Consider the following 26,349-nt stretch of genomic DNA (forward strand, 5'->3'; position numbering starts at 1 on the left):
TTATTTATTGAGTTTTGGAGTTTACTGCTACATATATTAACTACATCATAGAATATCTAAGGGTGGGTTTTCAGGATTGGGTAATAAATTGTGGAATTACTTGATTTTTACAGTATTTTAATGAGGTGAAGTTAGTCCAGCACTTTTTGTTTTCTGACATTTGTTTGTCTTCTTTTTTATGTGAGGAGGAAAAAGTATTTTTGTCTCAAAACTCACATTGAGAGAGAAAGATAAGAGAGAAGGCTACTTCAGTTAGTTAATGGGCCTTTGATTAATGAGCTTTACAACTTTGGCAACTTATTTATTGTCAGTTCAGTTTTTAAACAAGTAAATATATTCAAATTGGAGCTTTTCAACTGTGACATTTTATATGTTAAATAAGTAATTAATTATTTTAATAGTTTATTTAATGGTCTGATTGTAAAAAAATTACTTTAGTATACTCAGCATTCAGGTAGTGTGTGAAAGCCCTGAAAGTCACAGCAAGGTCACGGTGTGTGGTGCTTGTGGCTCAGACTTGTAGTAACCTGATCTCTGCAGACTCTTGAGTACGACTTCACAGTTGGCTCTTAAGTGACTTTTGCTGATGTAAAGTTGAGCCGCACCGTTTCGTCTCATTTAAAATAGCTTTGTTGCGTTTACACACTCGCACTCAGTGAGCAGAATTCGATAAGTGCAGACTGTTTTTATTTTTTGAGCCTCCATGAATCCTCCTTGCGCAACAGCACAGATGACACAGAGTCCCTTGACACACATACGGTGAATGCATGATAACTGGCACCACTGTGATTGGACGGTTAGATGACTGTAAGTATCTGTCTCCGTTGGTGGGCACAGCTGTCTCTGTGACTGCCAGCTCTTTAGGTCAAGAGTCACTGAACTGCATGCCAGGCGCCAGCTCCCAGATGTCTGTAAGGTGTTATAAAGCAGCATGTTCTGGACTATTTGACTTCTGCAGTTGCTGGGAAGTTCAGATTTGTGGTTTTAAGTGAAATTTCTCAGTTACGTTTTAATTCAGTATAGACTTTGTTTCTTGCAGTGAACATCATCAGGCCAAAATTGATGCGTACCCAAGAATCTTCATGGCCTTTGCATATTGTGTGGTTAAGTGCTAAACGGGATAGCGTGCTAAGCTAAGATGATTAGCTGATACACACTGCACTGCTAAAGCATCAGCATGCAGGAGCTGCTAATCTTTGTGCATCTTTACTGACAAGTGTAGGTGACCAGCATGAAAAGTAGCTTTGCACACTCCCCCTGACACAGACTGACAACAGTAAGCCCACGTCAGGTATCACATTCAGTGATCAAGTGGCCTTTATCACATATTTAGGTTTGTCGAGCATGATATAAGCAGTCCAATGAAATTAAAAGCAAAAACAAGATGAGCTCATCAGAGCAAAACCCATTAAAAAATAAATAAATAAACAGTTGCAAAATTATGCCACTTAGCTAATTACAGTTTGAATGTGTGTGGTTTTAATAGTTCAAGGAGTTTGCTGATAAAAGATCTGATGATAACCAGAAACGCAGATGCTCAGGCACACAGAGGCTCTACTAGTTCATCTGAAAGCAATGTTGTTGAGCAGGTTGTTGTTATACAAGGGACAAGAGTAAGCAGGCTGGCAAAAAAAAGTGAGCAAACCAAAGGCAGAGTCCAAAAAACAGAGAAGGTCAAACAAAAGAGAGGAAAGTTACCAAACGATGAAACGTCTGAGAAAGGTCATGTACAAGAGGAGCGATATATGCCTCTGGATTAAAACCAGGGGAATAACAGTGATAATTCGGTGTTCTGCTGGGAAGCCCTGAGGCCTAGCATTGATGTAGATGCTGCTTTCACACATACCACCCCTCCCAAACATTCCTGCAGACCATGCGCACTCCTCATGTTAACTGCAACCTCCCCCAACAGGAAAATCCCTCAAACACAAAGCCCAAGGCATTGACCTGATCTCTAAACTCACCCCACAACCCGCATGACCTGAAACACCACAAACACTAAAGGACACCCCCAAAGGTCCCGAGTTGATCTGGCAACACTTTGGAAGGTCACCACACACTCTGATTTGACCTGAATCAGTAGATTCAGCTTTGTTTAATAAATATCTAACATGACTACGTTTGTATTTTTAACTTAAAAAAGAAAATAAGACACCCTCCTCTATTTTACGAGGATATCTACTGTTATCTGTCGTCTCCATAGGCACAGTGTAACAATATTTCCTCTTGTTCTGCAAGCTGTGGGCGTCCTAAGGAGGGGCTTAGCAAAGCTTCATCCATTCATTATTTTTTTTAACTGCTTATCCAGCTTAGGGTCACGAGGCGGCAGGGTACACCTTAAACAGGTTCCCAGCCCATCAATAGACCGATACAGAGCAATACACAACTACACGACTGTGGCCTGTGTCTGAAATTTAAAAATCACTTAAAAAAAACAACAACAACACAAAAATCGTGAAAACCACTGGCTTTTGTTTTGACCAGTGTGATTTCTCATCAGTGTTTTTTTTGGCTGCAGCACTCACGGGCTTTTGCTGAACTGAAACTCCTGAACCGTTCCACAGAAAATGTCACCTTAAACAAAAGGAGATTTTTAGCCTTTCCGTGAAAGGGGATTCCCCCCCAATCAATATTCTGACACAAACAAATCCTTATTCTTTCTGCTCTTTGAAACACCGAGTACAGATTTTAAGTTTAGTGGCGCCGTGGGTGTGAGCATAAGGAAACAAGCCACCTTCTCCATCTGCTCGTCTCCGATTCTAATCTAGACTAGCACACTCATGACATGATTAGCATGACTCATGTCGTCAGGAGTGCTGAACCAATATCGTGGCTATTTTTCTGAGCAGCACAGATGGATCTTCGTCGCAGCTCGGGCCCCGGCTCTGCCATCACCAACGCACTTGTGCCACAGAGCGGCCATCTGGAGCCGGCATGGCGCTGAACCCTGGAGGCTGGTGCGGCATCCTCTCAGCTGGTGGTTAATGCCCGGGTTGCCACTTGAGCACCACACAAACACGGTTGACCCCATCTACATGCTGACCTCAAAAGTTTCTAAAAGTTGTGCAGTATAGCTCAGCGTGTCGTGCTTACCTGGGAGAAATATTAGGGAGCCAGTCACCATCTTCTAAAATCCAACAATTTGTATTTATTCCACTGATATAAATGTATAACTTTCAGTATAATCATTATATTATTCCAGTAACTGAGGCAGATGTTAGGCGCTATAGTAAAAGAATTTCACTTCCTCTGTTTCACAACTGCTGGTCAATCATTTTTTAAATTCCTAACCACTGCACTGTTAAGCTTAGTGTGCTGGTGTTTTGTTTGTCCCCATAAGTTTGTGTGTCGATGCAGCTCGAGTCCCTGTTAGCTGGCAGTTCTTCAAAACATTTTGTGCCAGCAGCAAAAGAAAACTGATAGTGGGAAGTGAAAGTCGCAGTGTTTTTCACCAGCTCATGTGCACAGGTGAAGCCGGATTCGCTTATAAGATGATTGTGACAATGCCATTACAGTAACTGTGTGCCAAACACAGTAGTGCATACTGTTCTGCACATTGTACATGTTGGCCTATACATACTGAAAGGATTTAGCCTTTTAGTTGTCAGCGAGTTTCTCTCGACATCACTTGCAGACGCAGAGGATACAAACACAGAGGAGTGCACGGTATTTGTGAATATTCCAATAGCATCAAACCAGCGGAATCAATAGTTCTGCTGGTGGGATGCAGAGTGACCGCGGACATGTAACAGTCAGATGACAGTTAGAAAAAATAAACCTGTCGAGTGTGGGGGCCTCGAATTTTTGCCTTCCAATGTGTGGCATGCCAAAATATCTGAGAACCGCTGCATTAAATGTGTGTGTGTGTGTGTGTGTGTGTGTGTGTGTGTGTGTGTGTGTGTGTGTGTGTGTGTGTGTGTGTGTGTGTGTGTGTGTGTTAGCCATTGAAACACAGTTTAATCTTTATTGAAAATATCCTTCTCATCCATTAAACCCCACTAACACACCCACAGCCCACGCCATAGCACTGTCAGTTTCACCCCTCCTTAGCACCAGCTGCACCTCTCATCATGCTTTAATCATGAGAGTGGCTGTTCTGGGCAACAATATACTGTGTGTGTGTGTGTGTGTGTGTGTGTGTGTGTGTGTGTGTGTGTGTGTGTGTGTGTGTGTGTGTGTGTGTGTGTGTGTGTGTGTGTGTGTGTGTGTATTCACACACTGATATTGATCACTGTGTGCAAATAATCAAAATAATAAAGCAATAAAACAATAAATAATATAGTAATAAATATTAATAATAATAATCACTGTGCTAAATAGGTGTCAAGTAAATGTGAAGTAAATGACAGCATCTCTCTTTTATCAGTTTGATTAGTTGTTCTGAGAAAACAGAACCGGCGCTGTTGCTGCTTCTCATCACATTACATGATAAGTGCACACTTCATTTGTCTGATGGCCATCTGCCACACTGGTAACACTTTAGAAAAAGAACATAAAGCACAGTAACTAACAAGGGACAAGTATAGAAGTAATCAATACTCACTGCTACTAAAAACTACAAAAAAAGGATTGTCTTGGTTAAATTACTTTTGAGGAGGGTTCTTTGTTCTCTAAACAAGCCAGCAATCCACGGATGTAATTTAATTTGCTTATCAACCATTCAGTGAATTGTTCTTGATGCACTTGGAAGTGTTGATCATGGGTAATCAGGCTTATCACGAACCAGTAAGGAAAACAAGTTGACCCGCCTGGTGCCGGCTGGTTCAAGCCAGTTTCTCAACAGTCACAGTCACGAGTCATTTCATCTGTTAAGAAAACTAGCTACTCATGGTAACTAGCTGAAGCAAACCCTTATTTCCCTAACAAGTTTTATTTGTTTTTTGTTTTTGTTTTTTAGTCTAGTTAAAGTTTCTTTTCAAAATAAGTGTTTGAGGGTACTTAAAGAAAGATGTTTCTGTTATCACGAAACAGTACACTTGTATGGGGAAAGTGATAATGGTAGCATGTAATGCTCAATTTGCTGCCAACTATAAATGATACATACAGTAAGCTTGAACAGAGCTTTCTTAGAGCACTGGCTGCCTGCCAAACAGCTGACTAGTCTTTTAAGTCAAGCCGGTTAAAATTAATTCGTGATTGTAATAAATTAGTTTGAATGAACATGTCGCAACTTGTTTTCCTTACAGCAGAATTTCTGTGAGTACTTTTACTGTCAGCTAATCAAATGTACCAGAACAAGTAGGATGAGCTAATCAGGCATTGAAAGCGAGCAGAAGGTTTATGACTCTGAAACGTCATTTACATATAAAAGGGTGTGAGGAGAAAAAGGGTGACGTGCTGAAGGCGTTCTGGCTCCTTTGGGGTCAGATAAGAAAAACTACACAGTCATTGTTTGTATTTTCACAATTTTGTGTCCCAGTTGGATTTAATTAAATGTATAAAAGTTCTTATTTAGGTCTCACCTTAATTTAAGAGTTGCAAAAAAGGAGATCGTCGGATTAGATGTAACCACTCTCATGTTGTTGTTTTTATGACCACAGGGATTGTTGTAAACACATCCACTGGGACTAATTTGCAGAGCTCATAGGGTGGGTGTGGCTATTCCGTATTAATGTTTTTCCTAGAATACAAGTCCTGCTTCAAAAAATGCCTTTTGTAAATGAAATAATGACGGTCAAGTTTCAGAGTTATTAATTGTTCCTTCTGAATATGAACAGTTTACCTGTTATTCAGCTATGAAGAAGACTCGCCCACTAAAGAAACAAGAGTAGACAGGACTGGCTTCATACAAGCTAAACAAACATCAATTCAAGGAGAAGGTTGTTTTACTCAAAGACCACAGTGGATCTGACCGTTTGTGGGACTCTGTGAAAGCGTCTGATAAGACTGGAGCCAATAAATACTCACAAATACTTGGGCATGTCACGCATGTGCCAGATGCTGCAAAGGGGCAAACAAAAGTGCCTTTGTCTGACAATGTAAAGAAATACTGAGAACATGTCGGATGATGTGCTGTAGTATGGTGCACTGCGCTTTAAAGGCTTGTGTGTATGGGGGGGGGGTGTATGTGAGGCATTCATTCTTAGATAAACTGATGCTGCGTGGTTTGTGAGTGTGTGTGTACTTTGTGAGTACATTGATTTGAGAGCAGTGACGGTAAGCGCGTCGAGGGGGAAGTTTCTTCTGTTTGTCCGTCACAGTCTGCACGTTCTCTCTAGGCACCATTAGATCCTGGTCATATCCTCTGTGGTTCACATGACATCAGAGCTGTTTTGGGCCCTGCGCCCTCCGCTAAAGCCACAAGGATACATATGCACATACCTGAGACCGATTATTCTTTCCTACAGTAATCTGTCATTATCATCAACAACAACTATCATTAACCAAAAAACAAAACAAAGCTACTTTACAGTGCAGCTCTTTCCTCTAAGCCGTCTAGTAGCTGTGAGTCCTGATTTGTTTTCCCTAAAAATAGTTTGGTCCCACGCCTGGACAGATTTAACTGATATGTTGATGAAAATGCATGAGCTGCCAAGTGCGAGTCTTTTCAACTAAATTATTTACAGTATGGCCCAAGGGTGACGGAACAGCTCTGATCTCGGATAAGCAAAGTGGAATTTTTGGATAGTCTCAAATCTAAAAATAGGAAAAAGAGGGAGAGGCTGATGGGTAAAAATGTGGACTAAAAAAAAGCAGGAAGTGGATTACATGAAGTTCTTTTGCTTCATCTGATTTTTTGTCTGCAGAGAGAGAGAGAGATGCAGGGAGGGGGGGCAAAAAAATTCACTCAGTCAGTCTACGTGTGCTGGCTCACGATTTGTGCTTATTCTTGTTCTTGCTTCACGCCCCTCCTCCCTCGCTCTCTGTTCCTCTGTCTCTCTGTGTGTCTCCAGCACACCCCTCCCTTCTGCTCTTGCTGCTGTTAAACAAACAAGTCCAGAGCTGGGCGGGTGGGGAATATATGCATGTCAAGCCAGAGAAAAAGCAGGGAAATCTACCGTGGAGAGAAGAGAGAGGGGGAAAAGAAGAGCGGGAGGGGTGAGGAGAATCCTGTGGATGAAGGAGAAGGCGGAGCGAAGCCGCTCCTGCTCTCTAGCAGTCGGCTAAAGACAGATGGGAGGATGTTTTGACCAACTAGGGGAGCCAATCGCAGCCAGGGAGCAGCCCCCTACATTAGGGCAGGGCTAGTCTGAGGGAGTGTGTGACTCAACTTAAAGAGTGTGTTCACAGGCAGCCTGTTGTTGTTGAGCGCTCGTTTCTTTTCTCTCATGGTTGTGCAGACGTTGAAGACGATGAAGATCCAGGAGTCGCCGGTCACTTGTGACGCGGGTAGGGTCGGCGGAGAGGTGCGCGGCCCGGACTCAGACTGCGAGAAGACAAGCTGTGAGGACGTGCCCCGGTTGGATCTGACAGCACTGACTGAGGACAACAACTGGGGAGGTGAGCCTGGAGACCACCTGGCTGTTGCTTAGATGTTTCTTTCCTTTGCTTTTAGCCCATTTACAGTTTGTCTGGACAAAAGGACACACATGTCCAGACAGCAGGTTCAGGATCCTCCACCCCAGGTTGGGTGTTTGGGTCGCAGCTGCACACCTTCTGCTGCCTCATCTGCTCCTCCTCCTGAAGCATGCTGCTTCTGCTTTCCCTGCAGAATTTAATTGTTAAAGATCCTCTAGGTTCCCTAGGCTAACTATTTCTGCAGGAGAGACACCAGAGATGTGTTTGTTTGCTTGGTTAGAAGGATTGCAGTACTGCCTTCATCTCCCATGAGGAAAATATGAAAGTGCAGCAAATACTCGATCTGTGGTTTTATTTAAAGAGTAAACAGTGAGGTTCTAGCAGAATCTATCACCTATGTGGAAAGCCTGTGTGCAGGCTTAGCAACAGATGACCACTGCTGTTGTTTTCACTCACAAATCAATCATTAAAGGGTCGGCATGGATGGCGATAACAGCATACCAATCAGCTGGCTGCACAAATTTAGGTTAGGTTTGGAGAGTTTATTGATCATGGCTGAACTGTTAAAGTTCGTGCTCCATTTAAATGTTGACGTCTCTGCACGTGCCTGAGATGTCAGCTGTACGCGGGATCCTAATTTATTGATCCTGGCTTATCAAGTGGCATTACTGTTAAGAGAATTTGCAAAAAGAGCCTTCCTTCAGCCGTCAGACCTCTCTCGAGCTTGTTATTAATGTGTTTGTTTGTGCCGTGACTGCGCTGTGCGCACTTTCGATTGTGTTGTCAGAGTATTGCAAGGGTGGAGGTTTCTGTGTTGATTGGTGAAAGCCAAGGCTTTTGCTGAACTGTACTCTGGAATGATGGCCAACGTGTTCATTCGCACACTGGAAGGACATGTTTCTGCATGTTGTGTTGACATCTTTCCGCTGCGGCGATTGGCTTTGACTCTCACTGCCTCCGCCACCGCTGCTGCTTCCTGTTTGAAGCAAGAATCAAAACTGTTCCATGCAAGCAGCCTGTCAGTTTCAGCAGCCGCGTGTTTGGAGCATTAGTGGGCAATTGCGTGTTTGGTGGAGCTCTCTAGCGGCCGGACCTCATAGAGGGAAAACACCAGCAAGCTTTAGATTTGTTGTTGTCTCATAGTGAAGTGTTGTGTCTGAGATATTATGCTGTTTAGGTTGTTTGAAGTCATGGTTTGAGCGATTTTGCCCAGCCTGGTAGACGGTGTGTTTACATGCTTGTAGTTAAAATGTAATTTGTGTTCTAGTGAGGCACACCGCAGTGAGTTACAGTTCTTTATTCAGTCCACGTGGCGGTTTTACTCATTTGTATACCATCCTTTGCATCTTGCCAATTTCTTCCTCTTCCTTAAACTCCCCCCACCTCCCCTGTGTTCTGTACATTGTGTCCTGAATACATAACTAAGCTCGTGGAAACAGGGCGCCTGCATGATTGGCTGTGACAGGCTGCTTCACATGAGAACAAGCAGCGATGGTCATGGTGTGTGCAAGTATTGTGCAAAGCTGAACTGTATTTCCGTGTAGTTGGCAAGATTATTCATCAGCACAGAGTCCCAGTGAGGAATTGCTGCATACTGTACAGAAGGCATACTGCGGGCCAAATGGCCATGTGGGTGAATGAGGGCTTCAGGCAGGAGTTGGAGACCTTTGTCCCAGTAAAGTTCTAGCATGACCTGATATTTGGTGTCCCCCGCCTGTGTGCCAGCGGTGGTGGAAACAACAGTGGCCGATTTTTTTTTCAGACAGCGGGAGACAGAGTTATGGATCTCACATGTCCCACGAGTTCATTAAAGTTTATGTGTCTGTGTGTTAGTTTAATTTCCAGTAACTAATTCAGCAGGAAGGATGCCTGCTAGTTCTTTGGCTTATTTCTTACTTCTCTTTCTTTGTTTTTCTTCCTTCATCTTGTCCTCTTCTCCTTCTCCATCCCCCCCATTTCCCTCTTTTGTTCCTCTAGATTCTCCGTTTTGTAACTCCCCTTTCCTTGATTTCAAAAGCATTTTCTATCCAAGTTGTTGCGATGGTAAGTCTCCCACTAACATCACTGTCAGTGCTGACTGGCCTTTTCTGCGAGTGAGATGCCAGAGTGAAAGAAAGGAAAGTCTGTCTGTCTGACTTTTACCGCTGCATGGCAACATGCTTGAGTGATCGGGAACATTGTGGCAAAGGGTGGCACACCTGCGCACACGCACGCACACACGACCTTTAGTGAAATGGCACACCGGCGTATTTTTTTGTTTCATTAGTCCAGTTAATCCTCAGCCATCAGCGAGCAGTTGATTTAAAGGATTAATTTCAAATGCCGTGAAGCCTTACTGGCCGGCTACACTGCACTAAGCTTGATAATAGGCCTCAAAGGAAGACCTTCAGTCTGACTGAGGGTTTGTTTGCTGTGAGAGAGCTCTAACAAGCGAGAGCCCTGCTACTCGATGAACTGCACGTACCTGGAAGTGAAGGAGGACCCCCCGGGACTCCCGAGCTGGAATTTGAGCTAAATCATTTCTCATACACCTTAACCCACCCCAGCTAAGAAAAATATGCATGTGCGGTGTTGGACAGGGCGTGCATATTTTCCTGGTTGCATACTGACACCTTGAATGTTTACACTGACAGTTGGTTTCCTTCAGCGCTTGTTTTTACTCCCTTTTATCTGTTTTCTCGGTGTAACGTCTCCCCCGCATGTTTTTCATCACCCGACACCTGATTTTATGGGTGTCTCCTGTTCCATGAAATCTACATCAGAGTTCCTGCTGACTTTTATGTTTTGAGACATTTCGTAGAGAGCTCCTAGTTTAACTTTTAAACAATCAGATCATCCTCGGTCTGCTCTGTCGCTCTCTCTAACGCACACGTGCTCGGACAGATGCGCCGTTCCCCTGTCGACGTGCCGAGTGGAAACTAAAACACAAGCTCATCACTGTACCTCTCATCAGGGGTCACGCCCTGACATTATCCCACAGAGTGCCGGGCTTTATTAATAGCCCGGCGATTGTCAGGGGTATCTGCACAGCTATTTTCACCAAGCATAATTATTGCCAGAGTGGAGACTCTGTAACCAAGGGATGAATAAAGAGAGAGAGAGGCAGAGTGGGTGTGTCTTACCCACAGTTTCAGAGCAACATCTGTGACTGCTGAGCCCCAGAGGAAATTCTTTTTATTTATTTTTTTCCCACAGCACATCCAGAACCTTCCACCGAGCCAGAGAGGCTCCGAGATGATGTTAGCAGGGAGAGAAGTCGCTGTCTGGCGTCTTCAGGATGAGAACCGGGGCTGATTTTAGAAAACGAGCCGTGCATGCTGTTTGGCTTTCCCAGGACACTTTCACATTTTGACCTCCTATATTTGCTCTGACTTCACAAAATATACATATATAACCCAACAGGAAAATATGTGAAATGTGACATTCGGTAGCGTGCTAGCCACCAAAGAGCAGCTGAATGTGTTCTGATAACAGTGCCCATGAACTCACATCGGATGTTTTAGTGCTTTTATATATTATCTTGCACAACATCACACCTGTAAAGTCTTTTTTTGGCAGTATATTTCTCCAGTTAAATGTCTTCTTGATTTTTAAAGTAGAGATAAGTTGATGGCGGTGCCTGTTTTGGTTGGCAGAGCTAACGGATTTAAGAAGGCTTTTCTCAATGCGGCTGGTTTTCCAGCATCATATTGTCCCAACGTTAAGGACTTTCCATGCATAAATGTGCCGATGTGCTGACTAATCTGCTGTTTTTTCACATTCTCTTATGTCTTGCGTGTGCAGAATTATGAAAGTGCGATGAAAATCTTGACATTTTTGTTTTTGTGTCACTCAGAACCAACCCCGGCGTACTCGCTGCAGAGGGAGAGCATGGACCGCGAGGAGGCCAGGCTGTCCCCTCACTGTGGGGGGCGTCTGATCCGCCAGCTCCTGGAGGAGTCCAGCGACCCAATGGTCTCCCCTCGGTTTTACGCCTACGGACACTCCCAGCAGTACCTGGATGACACGGAAGTGCCTCCATCGCCACCTAACGCTCACTCGTTCATCAGGTAAGCTGACGTGTGCTTTTGCAGAGCTGGAAGGAAGGAACTGGGAGCTGTAACAGCATCATTTATCTCAACAGTCGCAGGCGGAGTTCATCGCTTGGCTCCTGTGATGATGAAAGAGAGGAGCTGACCTCCGCCCAGCTCACAAAGAGGATTCATGTACTGAAGAAAAAGATCCACAGGTTTGAGGAGAAGTATGAAGAGGAGCGAAAATACAGGGTAGGTAGTAACGACCGGTTCATTCGTCATTGTTAATAAAGCCCCGCGCCTTAAAGTCAGACTGTAATGATGTTTCTGTGAAACATAAACAAGAATATTGACTGTCAGAGGTGCATCATTACACCAAGTAGGGCTCTGCCTTGTTGTTTAGCAAGGCAGAGCCCTACTTCAGATTTACACTGTTATCCTCATGTGAACAGTAATTGTAGGTATTTTATTTTGAAAGAGCAGCTGATCATCTGTTTTTTTTTCTTCTTTTCCTCCACGCAGCCCTCCCACAGTGACAAAGCTGCAAACCCAGAAGTGCTGCGGTGGATGAATGAACTGGCTAGGCTTCGCAAAGAGCTAAAAGGTAACACACAGGCGCACACATTCTGACAGTTAATTTGATCTAGTTTTAGTCATGATTCAGGCATCTAACTTGCTCCTGATTGGATCACTTCCGAACTCGTCCCGCCTTTCTACACAACTTACTGAAAAGCTCTGGTTCCCGTCTTCTTCACCAGAACACAAGCTGATGAAGTCTGAGGAGGACCTGACGCCTCAGCCCCGCCAGCGCAGCAACACGCTGCCCAAAAGCTTCGGCTCGCAGCTGGAGAAGAAACCTCAGCAGGAGAAGGCGTCGAAGCCACCGGTGGAAAGCACCCTGGAAGGAATTCAGAAGAAGCTGCAGGAGAAGAGGGACGAGGTGAACCGCCCCGAGGACATCAAGGTAAATCCGCGGCTATGTCGCACGCTCACACAGACGACATTAAAAGCCAAAAGACTTTACATGTTTAAAGCAGACTGCACACTCTGAATTTATTATCACACAGAGACAAATAAGTTTTGCTGCGAGCAACACGGACTGAACTCTTGTCACTTTTAAAAGGCGAGTGACTCACTTCCTGTCTCCTGCTAACAGGATATGACACGGGAGCAGATCGCCGCAGAGAAAGTCGCCCTGCAGAAAGCTCTTCTCTACTACGAGAGTATCCACGGCCGACCGGTAAGCCTCCCTCCATGTGTTTGTTTTATTTTAGACATTTTAAATGCAAAAATTTGCCCAGTTTTGCAAATAAAGCTGAACCCATATCAGTTTGTCTGGACCAAATCCAGATGCCGTAATTTTTATTCCTGTCAGTACAGTTACATATCACGCCCTGCAGAGATCTTATAGTGAAGAAAAATGGTTTTGCTGTAATTTTGTTTTATGTTAGCAAAGTAGCTAGTTAGCGTGCAGGTAGAGAGGATGACAGAAATTTGCTAAAACTGTGCTAACAGTGTATCTTTGTTCTCCCCACCTGGAGCAGATGACGAAGAGCGAGAGGCAAATCATGAAGCCAGTGTACGACAGATATCGCCTGGTGAAGCAGATCCTGTGTAGAGCCTCCACCATTCCTGTCATAGTAAGTATCACATCCCAGCCTCCCTTTAGCTGCCGGGTTTAAAGCCACACTCTCAAAACATGCACAGACACTTAATCCCAGCTCGTGCCGGCTTTAGCACCTGCTGCTGGGAACGGACAGCAGCCATGAAGCAGCTTTCAGTGCACTCGTAAAGCAAGGTCAGAGGTTACAGGCTGAGGTCACAGGAAGTGACAGCAGAGTGTTGAAGAGGCTCAGGAAGTGCAAAACAACACAGCCAAGTTAAATAAACGGAAAATAAACACAGCAAGTTCTTAAAATGTATTTTTACATATTTATATTTCAGAAATGTAGGAAAATAAATCTGCTTATGGACTAAGTGTAAAGCTCTCAGTAAAGTTATTTACTGAACATCTTTATGATGTAAGACATGATCTGCATTATGTGCATTATATAATGCACTGCATCTAATCCGCACCACGCAGGCTGAGCCTGCTGCCATATTGTTCCTGACATGGAGACGCAGAGGAGCAGACAGAGGAGCTCAAACAAAAGCCGTTAAATGTGCTTAAACCTGCAGAAAAGTGTGAAGTACTGTAAAAGAAAGAAAAAAGGTCAGAGTTAGCGTCTCAGCGTGGTTAACTCCTCCTTCTCGACCGTCACCACAGGGCTCTCCCTCCAGCAAGCGCAGAGGTCCCCTCCTACAGCCCATTATCGAGGGTGAAACCGCACTCTTCTTCGATGATATCAAGGTGAAGAGCCATTGCTGCTGCTTAATAATCAGTGAACCGGCTCCCTCTTCCTCACCTGCTAAACTCCCACCCCTCCTCCCCCTTTATATTTACTACCATTTGCCCTCTAATGAGCCTGATTGCTGCCTGTTGATTGGGCAACTGTAGAAGTGTTGAATCAGTAGTTGCTGATCTATGAATCACTCTGTGATTGATGTAATGATGTAAGTGGATATAAAATGGGTTAAAGCTTGTTGTGATTTAAGTGCCTAAAACAAGGCTGGAATACTGGTTTATTTTTCCTAAACAGCAAATATGTGCATACAGTATATTAAAAATGTATCATTGTTATCATTATTTTTCCAGCACTGTTTGCAGGCACTCTGTGGACACCTTTTTTTTTTTTTTTTTGTATTAATTGAACAGTTTTAGTTGAATAAAGGTGGCCTGATTAACTCCATTCATAAAAACAAATGATTCCAAATGACGACCATCGCGGTGATTTCTAACCTCTGTCCACTAACACTGCACGATCCTCACGCCCTGCAGTATTTGAGCCCAGGAGGCCGCCTGCTGCAGCAGCGCTCACCGCACGATGAGACCCTCTGCCCCCTCCCTTGCAGCCCGTTGAGACTAAAGCCTCCCTCACTCTCTTTGTAGGAGGAAGAGGACGGCTCGGAGGATGACGGAGACTCCAAGACCCAGTTCACCGTGACCGTGCGACCCGACATCGGCGTGTTCAGCTTCCTGGAGCACGCGGATGAGGAAGTGGATGGTTTCATTTCACCCGTGGACGAACTTTCCCCGTCCAAGAACACGATGGACACGAGGCTGTCCAACCTGCACTCAGCTACTATGTAAGTACTCGCAAAACGCTCGTTTTACTGTCAGTTTGTGACAGATTTGGGTCTGTTTGAGAGGATTAATCCTGATAACTCAGCAAAAATTGCAGATCTATCACTGTCTACATACACAGAAATCCAACCAGAGCACAAATTTAGAAATTCCTCTAAACAGAGTTGCCCAGTAACCTTGCCTTTATATAGGAATATAACCAGGATACAACCATCTGGCAACGAATTAAATCAAGTCCCATGTTGCAAAGAAACATTACACTCAGCGCACACCCATTCAAATTAATAGCAAAGTGTTTATCAGCCAGCGGTTGTTTACAAACTTTCGCCATTGTGTTGCAGAGCAGTTGCAGTCAGTCCAAGACAGACTTAATTTGTTTGGAGACAAGTTGCCTCCCACCTGTGTGACCTGTGTAATACAAAAAAAACAAAAACCGAGCCAAAGTTGTTGATTTTTGGGGGGTTTTTTTGTAAATGCTGGAAGTCTGTGTATATTTTAATGTGAGACATTTAAAAAACATTTCTCCTCACCCCACAGGCAGGAACTTGTAGAGCAGCTCCAAGAGACGAGAGAGGAGAAGAAGAGGATTCGCAAGAACTTGAAAGAGTTTGAGGACCAGTTTTTTAGACAAAACGGAAGGTAAGAAAAAAAGAGTTTGTCAATGTCAAATATTTGGAACTGCATAATGAGAAACCTCGACACGAAGGTTTTTTTTCTCGCAGCGTCGTAACGATTGCCGCCTTGTTCCTGCAGGAACGTTCAGAAGGAGGACCGCTCCCCACTGGCTGTGGAGTACAACGAATACAAGCACGTCAAAGCCAAACTGCGGCTGCTCGAAGTGCTCATCAGCAAAAGAGACTCCACTAAATTCATCTGAATAAAGCGAAGACTCAATAAGAGGACTGGTGCTGTGTCTCCAGTGTCACAGTCAACACATCTCACCTTGCTAGAAACAGTCATGTTTTCCTCGCTGTTGGATGCTGTTGACGCGCTCCGTCGAGCTCGAGGGTTTCCCTCCGTCAAATGCTGCGCCTGGAAAAACGTTGTCGTCACCTCACCTCGAGGAGGGGACGTCACTCCGGACGAAGCAACATACGCACAAACTAAACTGAATCACACTTGTATTGCTGATAATTTATTTTGAATGTTTGTCTCATGCACAGCCGTAGAAGTCTTAAAAAAACCAAAAAGAACCCAAAACACTTGATAATTCGGTCATTAGCTATAAAATTGTCGCTGCTTTTTAAGGATCGCGTGTATTTTTCTAAAGGAGATGTTACTCGATCATGCTGACAGTACCGAAGTTTCACTTTCCACAGCATTAAATCCTCTTCTGTAAAAGTTTTATCGTTTGAAAGAAGTGGTTTCCTCTTTCACTGGGGCCCAAAGACAGCAGTTCAGAGCGCACACAGTGAGCCAAAATCTTTCATCTCCTGGAAATCACCCAGTTTCAAGATGACCACTGACACTTGCTGCGTTTTTGTACGCCTTAACCTGCTTTCCCCTCATTTACTTGATGTTAAATAAGCTATCGTCCCCTTTAAATCACTGCTGTGTTTGCTCACACCGATTAACACTGACAAGGCCAGTTCTGAGGCGAGCGCGGGCGTGGTCGACGAAACCTCGTCCTCTGGTCCTCGCTGTAGTTTGTTTGTTTGTAAATATGGATTATTGTATATGTTTACATTTCTGTGAGCGAGTACTTTATCCCTTTTTTTTCTCTCCAATTTTCTGGATGGTAATCAGTGTGAATTTGTTTTCACTGAATGTAAACACTGGCCGGGCTTAATGAACTGAGTGTGTACATTTTAGTACATAAATTGTATTTTGTATATAATGTGAATGAAATCATATTTTTACTGAAGGTTTTTTGGGCTCTGTGTTTTTTCTTTGTGAAGTTGCGAATGTTCACTCATCCAGTCGAAGGACTTTACAGACAGATCTGAGATCAGTCGGTTTATTTATATAGCAGCAAATCACAACATCAGCTGCCTCAAGGCGCTTTATACAGGAAGGTAAGGACCTCCCTAGAGCACTGTGCGATGGCGGGAAGGAAAGTAATAAAAGGAAATAAAACGGATTAAAAGCGTGTATAAAAAAAACTACAGCACCAAATTAAATAAATAAAATTGTTTAAATATGAATGTACATATAAAAGATTATATGTGGTATAATAAAATTTGTCTTTCACCCATCAAGGTCTTCAGTTTAACTTAATGATTTATTGGTTTAAAATTGACAAAAAGCTTTATACCATGTAAGGATTTAAAATGTCATGTGACCTTTGACCTCTCCTTCAAGGTCAGTCAGTTGATCTCAAATGTTGATCTCAAACATCTCGGCTGATGAAGCATGTTCACTGAACGTTTGGAAGAATGGGAGTGAACTGCTTTCAAAAACTTTTTTTTTTTTTCTTGTAACACCTAAAATCTCACCTCTAACATATGCCCCTCATAAAATATCAATTAAAAATAAACTATACTGAAACAAGAACCCTAACCTTAACAGCAGGTGCTCAGATAAACACTAAAAAACAACTCTATGAATCAGAGGCATCACATCTGGTCCATCTGGTCATAGGTTCATGAATTCAAGCAATTTAATGAGGAAGCTCAAATGCAATCACAGGCCACACAGAAGTCTTGCTTTTATACCGTATTTTATTGAAAACCTTGGCTGGAACAGAGAGCTTTGAGTAAATTTCAGTCAAATAATGATTTAAAAAAAAACAAAAACAAAAAAAAAAAACGTATTCTCTAGCACATTTAAAGGTGCAAAAAAGTCAAGGGCTTCACAAACCTTTGCATAGGACTAAACTCTGCAGGAGCCTTAATCAGACAAATATTGATTGAATATGCGTGTGTGTGTGTGTGTGTGTACACATGCAGTATAGAACTAAGCAATAAGATGAACTGCCAGCATTTGAGACCTTTATATGTTTGGCCCAGAGCTGTGAGTACAGAAGTGGGCTGCTTCAGGTTGTTATTGCTGAGAGGACGTGTTAGTCAGAACACATCGAGTCATTTTACTGCCCAAAGTCACATTAACACCACTGTCGTGTATGAAATGTATATAAAATATATATTATATATATGCGAGACGATTCCACGCACGTCACGCTAATACACAACCTAATTAAATGTTATCTTGTACTGCGAGGTGTCACTGCAGGAATATTTATACATCATCAGGGCAACTTTTGGAATAATATGATGGGTACAGTTTATCATCAAATGGCTATTATATGCAGACTTTTTACTAAGTCATCTGCCCACACTCTTAAAATATTCATCTCCACTTGGAGACCAGACAAATAACAATTATTAACTCTGTTTGTATATTTAGGTTTATGTGACATTTTGGGACATGTTTTTATTTGCTTCTTAGCAGATCGGTTCAAATGTCATTACAGAGGAATCGGTTTGCTTGGCCTAGCAAAAACACGGCTAGTTTGGCTCCGTCACACGGTGAATAAATCCAACTGAGAGCCGCTCTGATGATTAAAAATGACCAAAGTTTGTTTAACCCTCTGAGGTCTAAGTCATCATTTTATAGAAGCCATGAGAGTGTTTGTTAGGGGGGGAAAAGAAGCGTGAATAAGGCTGGGAGAAAAGTTTCATAAACACAAAAATGACAGTTTTTGTCATCCACACTTACAGGGGATTTATATTTGTAAATCTGCAACCCTGCAGCCTACACCGTAACTACACACCACATGGACACAGTCTGCGATGGCTGTGATTGGACAGTTTGGGATTGTCGTGTCCTCCTGAATATTTAAATCTACTGTGTCTACTGAAAGAGACTATATGGAATTGAAGAGAGAAACAGGACGAACTCCTGGTTTGTTGAGATACCGCTGCGTTGGCCAAGAAGGACTTTGACTGTATTCAGATACTCGTCTGTGTCAGGGACCACACTATCAGAATGTGTATCTAAAAATCTGTTTCAAAATACTTCACGAAAGCGATTAAAATTAGCACTAATCAAGGAGACTGTTCTGCATCCACGCCACGGCAAACATGGAGTGTGTATCGCTGGAAACCAGAGTGGTTAAACAAGAGGTGCTCTCTTTTTCTGGGTCTTTCACCTGTTGCTCGCACAGACTGTAGTAAAATATGGATTCTTTAGAATGGCCATTAGGGGGCGACTCTCGTGGAGAACACGCCCTGGGCTCCATGTCTCTGTAACCTCAGTAGACATTTTTCTGAAGAGTTTATGGGCTCAGTCGTTAGTTTTAGCTCACACTGAATGAAACAGGAAGTTCATTTTGTAAATTATTTTATAGTCACAAAGGAGGATTAGCCAGGATAAGCTGACTGTCCCTCGGTTTCCTCGCTCATCACGTCCAGTTTCAGGCAAAAATGATTAGCTAGGGTCTTCACTGTCCATGGGTGGTGTTATCTTGACTAGCTCCACCTTTCATACTGTGGTTATGTTGTTGCTAGGCACTGTCATCGAGGGCAAAGGTATGATGGCAAGGTCACATTTTAGATATTATAAGCAAACCTGGAAGCACTAAAAAAAAAAAACAACAACAAAAACTGCAATTCCTGTAGTGGCCACTGGAGGCTGAGGCTAAGTTAATCCCCACTGACTGCCATGGTAAGACACCCAACTTAATACAATTACAAAGTGTATTTAAAGCCTGGTATCTACAGTTCCTCATTCATAAAAACCACATAGGGGCACAGACTTGTTCTATAACTCATCACGGCTAATGCCAAACTCAACATCTTAGCGTATTAGTCCAAATACAGTCATCTCATGGGGTCTTGTTTGATTGCGACCTCGCAGATGATGCGGCCCCTTTCAGCTAGAAAATCTAACTAAACAGCCAGTAAGCGCGACATCCACATGCTTGTAACAACAGGAAGTGCGATCTTTTTGTGTCCATCTGAAGGAGCCAAACATGTATTTGCTACCACTTCCAGTCTGAGCGATGCTAACTGATGCTTCATATTCAGCTGACATGCTTTTCTTGCATGAAAGCGAATAATCACATTTCCAAAAACGTCACTGCTAAATGACAATCTGGTCTTTGTTTTCACTCTGTAACATGCACACACATCCACAAAAAAATAAATAAATAAAAATAAATAAATAAAGTTTTGTTTCCGTACAGAAGGTTTTGCTGTAGAAAGGCAACACTGTTGAATGCAGGTTCAAGAACAAAGTCAGCTGCTCTGTGAGCCACAGCTAAAACAGAACGAGGGATTGCAAACGATGTTCAGCATGCTTCGCTCCCTGCCTGACTCGCTTGTCCTCTTTCAGAATCAGGCATAGAGGACATGCTGGTGGCAGATTTAAAAGGATCAGCGGGACTAACACTCCTCCCAACCTCACAGTGAAGATTATATTCAAAGTGCTATTTACATACACGTATATATGTATGTGTGTGTGTATGTGTGTGTGTGTGTGTGTGTGTGTGTGTGTGTGTGTTAATTTTGTCAAAAAATAACCACTCTATTTAATAAATTAAAAGTAACAAAAAGCAATATATTGTCTCAAGGTAATAACATGATTCTTTAATGATTAAAAATAGAATTTAAGGAATATAAAATACACAGCTTTGCAAACAAAACAAAGCAAAAAGAAATTAAGAGTTTCTCAACCTTCTCTGGTCCTGGTTTTTAGGTCCCGAAGTTTTCATAATCCAGGGTTGTTCTGCACATTTTAGTCCATTTAGTGCTTTTTTGGTTAATTTCCATGTTGGCTGTTATCTATCAGTCATTTGATTCTCCTCTAAATGGTCCTGGAAGGCTGAGGAACTTTGCCCAAAGCAAAAAAGCAATAACACTCTGCATTTACATACATAGACCTTTAAGATTCAAGATGCTTAACGATCTTGTTAGACCATATATAAACAGAGTGACCCTCCCGTGTCCAACAATTGCCCACTCACACTCTTGACACTCACGTGGGGGTGTATTGCTGTTAAAGTGCGTTAAGTCTCCCCTGGGACTCCCCTCAGACCAGGCTGAAGCCCTCGTACTGCTCCACGGCTTGAGTGAGGCGGCGGCGCAGGATCTCTTTGGTCTGGTAGCGGGGCATGTCCAGCAGGTTGTAGCATGTGTGGGCCACGGGCAGGTAGTGCTCCTCTGCTGTGGTAGACTGGATGATGATGCGCAGGCTCTCCATGCCGTGGATGGGAATGCGGTCACTACCGGTCAGGAACACTGCAGGCAGAAAGGGGACATACAGAACAGAGGTAAAACAAAATTAGGGAAGCTCTCTGAAACATGTTTGTGCTCTTGTGCAGACACAAGCTTGATGTTTCTGGATGTTATTAATAAATCTGGTCTTTGCCTGTCTAGACAATTTTTGACTCGCAGAGAATATTGCTCCGATTTTCATATTTTGGCTAAAAGTCATTCTTGGTTGCAATGAAAGCAACATGCATGTTTTTTTACACTGCAAAGAAATGCTTGTTTAACAGAGAAACCTGCCCACAGAACTCTTTGGGCTTTAAATACACTTTAAATAAATGTGTAAAATTACAGAACAGAAAAAAAGAAAGAAAAAGAAAAAAATTGCATTATTCTCATTATTAAGATTGAAAAACCTGAAATTCTGCATTCAGAGACTCATTAAAAGTGGCTGCAGCGAACGACCCATAAGTTCAAATGTTAGGTTTGTGGTTAGCTGGCCTGAATGGACCCTTCAGAGTGCCAGTTCTGCCCCCTGGGCCAAATGTTTGACACCTCTGATCTAGGAGCAAGAATCACAGGGTGATTTTAACAGGACATCGTCATGCCACACTTCCCACAACAGCAGCGGTATCACTATGCTCGACATTATTTAATCATATCATTTACTATTACTAAAGAATTCAGCATAATTGAGGTCTTGTAAAGTAAACAGTTGAATCTGAATGAAACACTTTATTCAAAACTCCTGAAATGTGTGATTATTTTCATTAACACTGAAAAGTTCTCGCTTTCGTTGAAGCAGCACGAAGCAGCTCTGCTGTCTTCATGATCTGCTCTCATGACCTGCAAATTATTACACTGCAAAGCGACTGCGGGTAAGAGAATTAAACTGCCACGCAGATCATTTAAGGAGGCAATTAAAGGCTTACACAAGAACTGCTTCTTCTTTTCCAGAGGGAACTCGTGGAAAACCTCCCAGAACAATCTGACTGTTGGATGAGTGGCGGTGTACTCCCCCTTATAAACGGCGTTCTGTAGAAAGAGAGGAGAGATTTGGAGATTAAAAGCCTGTTTTACCATCAGTAAACAATTTGATTTGTGGAAAACATGTTAGTTCCTTATCAGTCAGGAAATAAAGTCCTCAGAGACGTGCAACAATCTGGGTGATTTTTGCAACTACTGGCCTAAAAAACAAAACAAATCAGTTTCCCAGTTTTTTGACATCTGACAAAACAATCTGCTGTGCAGATGTTGTAATCTGCACAAAAAGGACCTCTGGACACAGGAGATAAAGTCACGGGTAAAATATGTGAAGAACTGTTTTGGCTCATACCGTTTATGATCACATCCAGAGCTGCAAAGTAAGCCAAATGTCACAACAACCCACAAGAGCGGAGTTTCTAAATCATTTATTCGCCTCCATATTAAATGATCCAGAGGTGTGCCTTTTCAACATCTGGCAGGAATAACACGAAACACACGAGAACGAGCCTTTCAGAAAAGATCAGATTTATCTACAGTTTTCTTCACCATCCAATCTAAATTTTAACTTACCTAATATGATGATTTGTGAATATATATTTAGAATATTTCTGACAACATAATACACGTTTTAGTATTTTGCAACTAAAGGTACAATATGTAAGATTGGTAAACCACAAACAGCTGAAACATTAAAAAGTAAACTAAATCTATAAATTATTTATTATCATTACACATGTGCAATGAATTTTGATGCAGTCTTATCAGTGCAAACATTTGAAAATAATATGTATATAAAGTAAATATATGTACACAAGTAAAAACCCATCATCCCAAACAATCCTTCACACTCTATGGGCATTCATTGCAGTTGATTCTCTTAAAAACTGCACATTACTACAAGTGTATTTATGAGTTTTGGATAAAAAAAAATTCTTTGGTTCATGTTTTTAATGTCCTGAAACATCTGCCCTTGCGCTGACATTCAAACAGAAAGTGGTGCAGGGGGGATGGATGTTTCAGGACACTCTCAAATGACCGTATGACACTGGAATAGCACACTACAGAAATATCTCCTGAAGTTTGATTTCTAACTTGCTAATACTGCGTCAAACTCAATTTTTTTTGTCGCTTTAGCACTGCAGAATTTATACTTATTGTTCCATTTTTTCTTTTGCATCCAGTAAAAAGACAATCGCAACAACCAAACGTGGTTCGCCGGTATCTGTGTCTTACACCAGTGAAAGAGCCTTTTCTTTCCTGCTTCTTACTAAAGACGTAAACACCTATAATTAATCTTTCAGGTACAATGTAGCACCGCCTGAGGTGATGGTTTGAGGTAATGTTTGAGGGTGTTTCTCACTACCGTTCTAATCTACGATGCTAAAGCTAAACATCTATCATTCACTGAGGCTGGTATGTAGAGCCGCAGGCATGGCTGCAGTGGTTATTCTGAGCGAGGCAGTTCCCTGGTTATATAAACACAAAGCTAAAAACTACATCATTCTTTCCTGTGGTCGATGACAAGGATTTTAGGGTTTGTTTGTTTTTTAAATGCAGCATCTGAACAAATCTTTCACATATAAACTATTGGTCTGCAAACACTTGTGCTGCAGGGGATTCAAGATTTTAATCCAACAATGACAACAACAAAAAAAGAAAAACACACACAGTGAGGAGAGGCTTTGCTGACCCTGAGCTGGAAAGTTGATCAGAGCAGTCGGAGTACATGTGCAGATGATTAAACCACACACTGACCTTCTCCATCTCCTCCCAGTTGTAGTTATTATTGCCGACCACCATGGCCATCAGCTCGGAGGGCTGGAACAGAGACAGGATCTCACCACCACACACCTTCAGGAAACCAGCGGAGAAGGCAGAGTACTGCTCCCCCACCGAGTCTGAGAACACGTAGCGCAGGTAGGCCTCCACAAACTCCTTCCTGAAAAACACACACACACACACACACACACACACACACACACACACACACACACACAAATAGGTTCAGTAAATTTATTTATTCAGATGTCAAAGTGGGACTATAAACACTCTCTTCCTCTCTCATTGTGTCTGAATCCGAGTGTGTTCACATTGTCTGAGCCGTCTGTTCAAAGCTTTTTTTTGGTTTGTTTCTTGAAACCTGCTTGGAACTCATCAACGTCCTCTTCATCCAGCCCGCTCTAATTTTGTTTACACCTCTGTGAGGTCTTAGCGCAGAAGTTGCTTAGGTAGATTAAACCTCTGTACTGAAGGAGAGGAATGTGCAGCTTCAACATTATTTTTAAATTTGGGAAACCAATGGAAAGCTTTAGTTTGGGCTGAGCAACTACTGCACTAAAGTCAGTGACAGAGATCCATGCATTTATCAAACATGTCAAAGACAAAAGGGAGAAGAAAGCAGAACATATTTGTCACTTTCCATCACTAGTCAAAGTCAGACTTAAGTCTGATTGAGATGCTTTGTCGTGTCCTTTGAACAGGCCGTTCAGAAACCCTCCAGTGTGGCTGAATTAAAACAGTTCTGCAAAGAGGAGTGGGACAAAATCCCTCCACAGTGATGTGAAACACTCACTGCCAGTAATTACAAACACTTGATTGCACAAGCATTAATAACTATTAACTGGTAACACAACTAGTTATTGGTTTTAGGGAGCAATTAGGTTTTAAGAACTTTTCTTTCCCCGTAATAAATACATTTTATATTCACTCAGGCTATCTCTGTCTAAGACATGTACTCAGCTACAACAACAGGAAACCCCAAGCCAACCACACACAGTGCATAACAGCATCTTAATAGATTCAAAATAACAGGTTAAAAATCCCAAAGTGAATCAGATGTCGGGGATTCAGAAGAAACCAGTTACTTTAACTCAAATGTTCAGGAACGCGCAATCCTCGAGCAATCACTCCAAGAAAGAAGAAAAAGAGAGAAACCAGATTTTTAAAACCTTTTCCCTGATCACACACACAGAAAGTAATGATGTCGTTTCATTTAGAAAGCGAGGACTCTGTGTAGCAGCTGCTGCCACAAACCCCCGTTCAAACAGGGAAGGTACCAACAGAAGGACCAACATGCTCCAACAGTTGGTCAGAAGGTTCCTTTGTAAGTGCGCATGCGCCATTAGCGTACTGCCTGCTGTAACCCTAATTTCCCTCGGGATTAATAAAGTATTCTGATTCTGATTGATTCTGATTCTCCTGAAATTTGAGAGAAATACACAAGCAGGTCTTCTCATATAGGAAACCAGCGCACAGACACGCACACAACTGCTTCACGTCAACAAGCTAATAAATACAGGCTTCAGACCAATGCTACAGTCTTCCCAGCCAAGCAAGTCACACCCACAGGGGTCACAAAGCCCTGCAAACACCAAACTTGTCTTACACAACACAAAACGAAACAAAAACAAAGGCAGGATTCATCAGTCTGATAAAGTAACCTTCAGTATCAAAATAAAACGTGCGGTATGAGATGCTGCTTTAACACCACAATCTAATATTCCTCTTGTTCTAGTTCCATATCTGTGTCGAAGGGATTTTGGAGAAACAATTTGTGTTACTGCTGCTCTCGCCATCTGTTCAGCACCAGCAGCCAGACATGTTGACACCGCCCGCCCCCAAACGCTCTCTCTCTGAGAACTCCTTCACATAACGCTGTAATCAGTGCCACTGGCACAAGGACAGCAGCTAGAAATGAGGCGCAATAGCACGGTGTGAGTGAATCTAAAAAACTGTGTCTGTGTGTGCAGCACAGATCGTGGCCTTCAGCTCCAACAATGGGACACAAGCTGCTGGCTCTATGAGCGCATTATAATCTCTGTGCGGGGAAAAAAAAAGTAAAATCTCACAGTCTTTGCTTCTTCCTTCAGAGAGGACAGAGCGTGTAGCACTGAAAAAATGGAAACGTTCATGAAATTAAATCTAATCTGGTAAACGGGCTGGTTCTTATATAGAGCTTTTCTACTCTGAGAACTCAAAGAGCTTTTTATAAAGCTTCACTCATTCACACCAGCACTTTTTTCTATGCTTTTCCTATCCAGGTGCTTTCTATCCAGCATTGACACACATTCACATTCCCATGGATGCATGGGAGAGCAACTTGGGGTTAGTATCTTGCCCAAGTATATTTGACCGGAGCAGACGGGGATTGAACCACCAACCTTCCGATTAGTAGGTGACCTGCTCTGCCTCCTGAAATACCGACTGAAACGTGCTGAAAAGTCAGCTTAAATTTTCAGTGTGCGTTTTTTTGATTTGTCGAGTCACCAAACCTGTTGTTTTTGTCCACAGCGACGCTCTCTCCTCCGGGAATCAGCTCCTTGACTTCTGTCATCCCGTAGTTCTCCCTGGTGATCTAAGACATGAGCACAACAAACAGACTCACTGTGGAGTTTTTTTACGTTGCAAAAGTGCACAAGCCGCACAAGATAATTGCAGCTTTATTTTTTTAACATTTTAAAGTTAAAGAAGTCCTGTGATGCTCCAGTTTTGTTTTTTTGTTTTTTTCCAAACACCAAAACCGTCTGTCAGCTAAACCTCACACACACACATATTTTCC

At 42.6% G+C, this 26,349-nt stretch overlaps 2 protein-coding genes across 8 annotated transcripts in view; one reads left to right on the forward strand and one right to left on the reverse strand.

Moving 5' to 3' along the window:
* The window catches only part of fam13a (family with sequence similarity 13 member A), a 49,901-nt gene extending 33,382 nt beyond the window's left edge, over positions 1-16,519 (forward strand). For 2 of the 5 annotated variants that reach the window (XM_085409673.1, XM_085409674.1), the window contains exons 13-24: positions 7,281-7,440; positions 9,436-9,501; positions 11,294-11,507; positions 11,582-11,723; positions 11,994-12,075; positions 12,230-12,435; positions 12,628-12,711; positions 13,016-13,111; positions 13,738-13,821; positions 14,461-14,657; positions 15,193-15,294; positions 15,409-16,519. In XM_085409673.1, coding sequence (XP_085265799.1) covers positions 7,281-7,440; positions 9,436-9,501; positions 11,294-11,507; positions 11,582-11,723; positions 11,994-12,075; positions 12,230-12,435; positions 12,628-12,711; positions 13,016-13,111; positions 13,738-13,821; positions 14,461-14,657; positions 15,193-15,294; positions 15,409-15,532 — 1,557 coding nt within the window. In that variant the 3' untranslated portion in view covers positions 15,533-16,519. The remainder of the gene's footprint in view (positions 1-7,280; positions 7,441-9,435; positions 9,502-11,293; positions 11,508-11,581; positions 11,724-11,993; positions 12,076-12,229; positions 12,436-12,627; positions 12,712-13,015; positions 13,112-13,737; positions 13,822-14,460; positions 14,658-15,192; positions 15,295-15,408) is intronic. The other 3 variants (XM_085409676.1, XM_085409675.1, XM_085409677.1) reach the window with 3 other exon arrangements.
* Positions 16,520-20,054: 3,535 nt separating this feature from the next.
* herc3 (HECT and RLD domain containing E3 ubiquitin protein ligase 3) overlaps positions 20,055-26,349 on the reverse strand; it is a 34,182-nt gene continuing 27,887 nt past the window's right edge. For all 3 annotated transcript variants that reach the window (XM_085409680.1, XM_085409679.1, XM_085409681.1), the window contains 4 exons: positions 26,063-26,145; positions 23,547-23,730; positions 21,737-21,839; positions 20,055-20,834 (listed from right to left, as the gene is read on the reverse strand). In XM_085409680.1, coding sequence (XP_085265806.1) covers positions 20,626-20,834; positions 21,737-21,839; positions 23,547-23,730; positions 26,063-26,145 — 579 coding nt within the window. In that variant the 3' untranslated portion in view covers positions 20,055-20,625. The remainder of the gene's footprint in view (positions 20,835-21,736; positions 21,840-23,546; positions 23,731-26,062; positions 26,146-26,349) is intronic.

Source organism: Rhamphochromis longiceps, linkage group LG6, assembly GCF_057381845.1.
Source record: "Rhamphochromis longiceps isolate RC_006_pf linkage group LG6, R_longiceps_female_GT1.1, whole genome shotgun sequence".
In the NCBI taxonomy this organism is placed as follows: Eukaryota; Metazoa; Chordata; class Actinopteri; order Cichliformes; family Cichlidae; genus Rhamphochromis; species Rhamphochromis longiceps.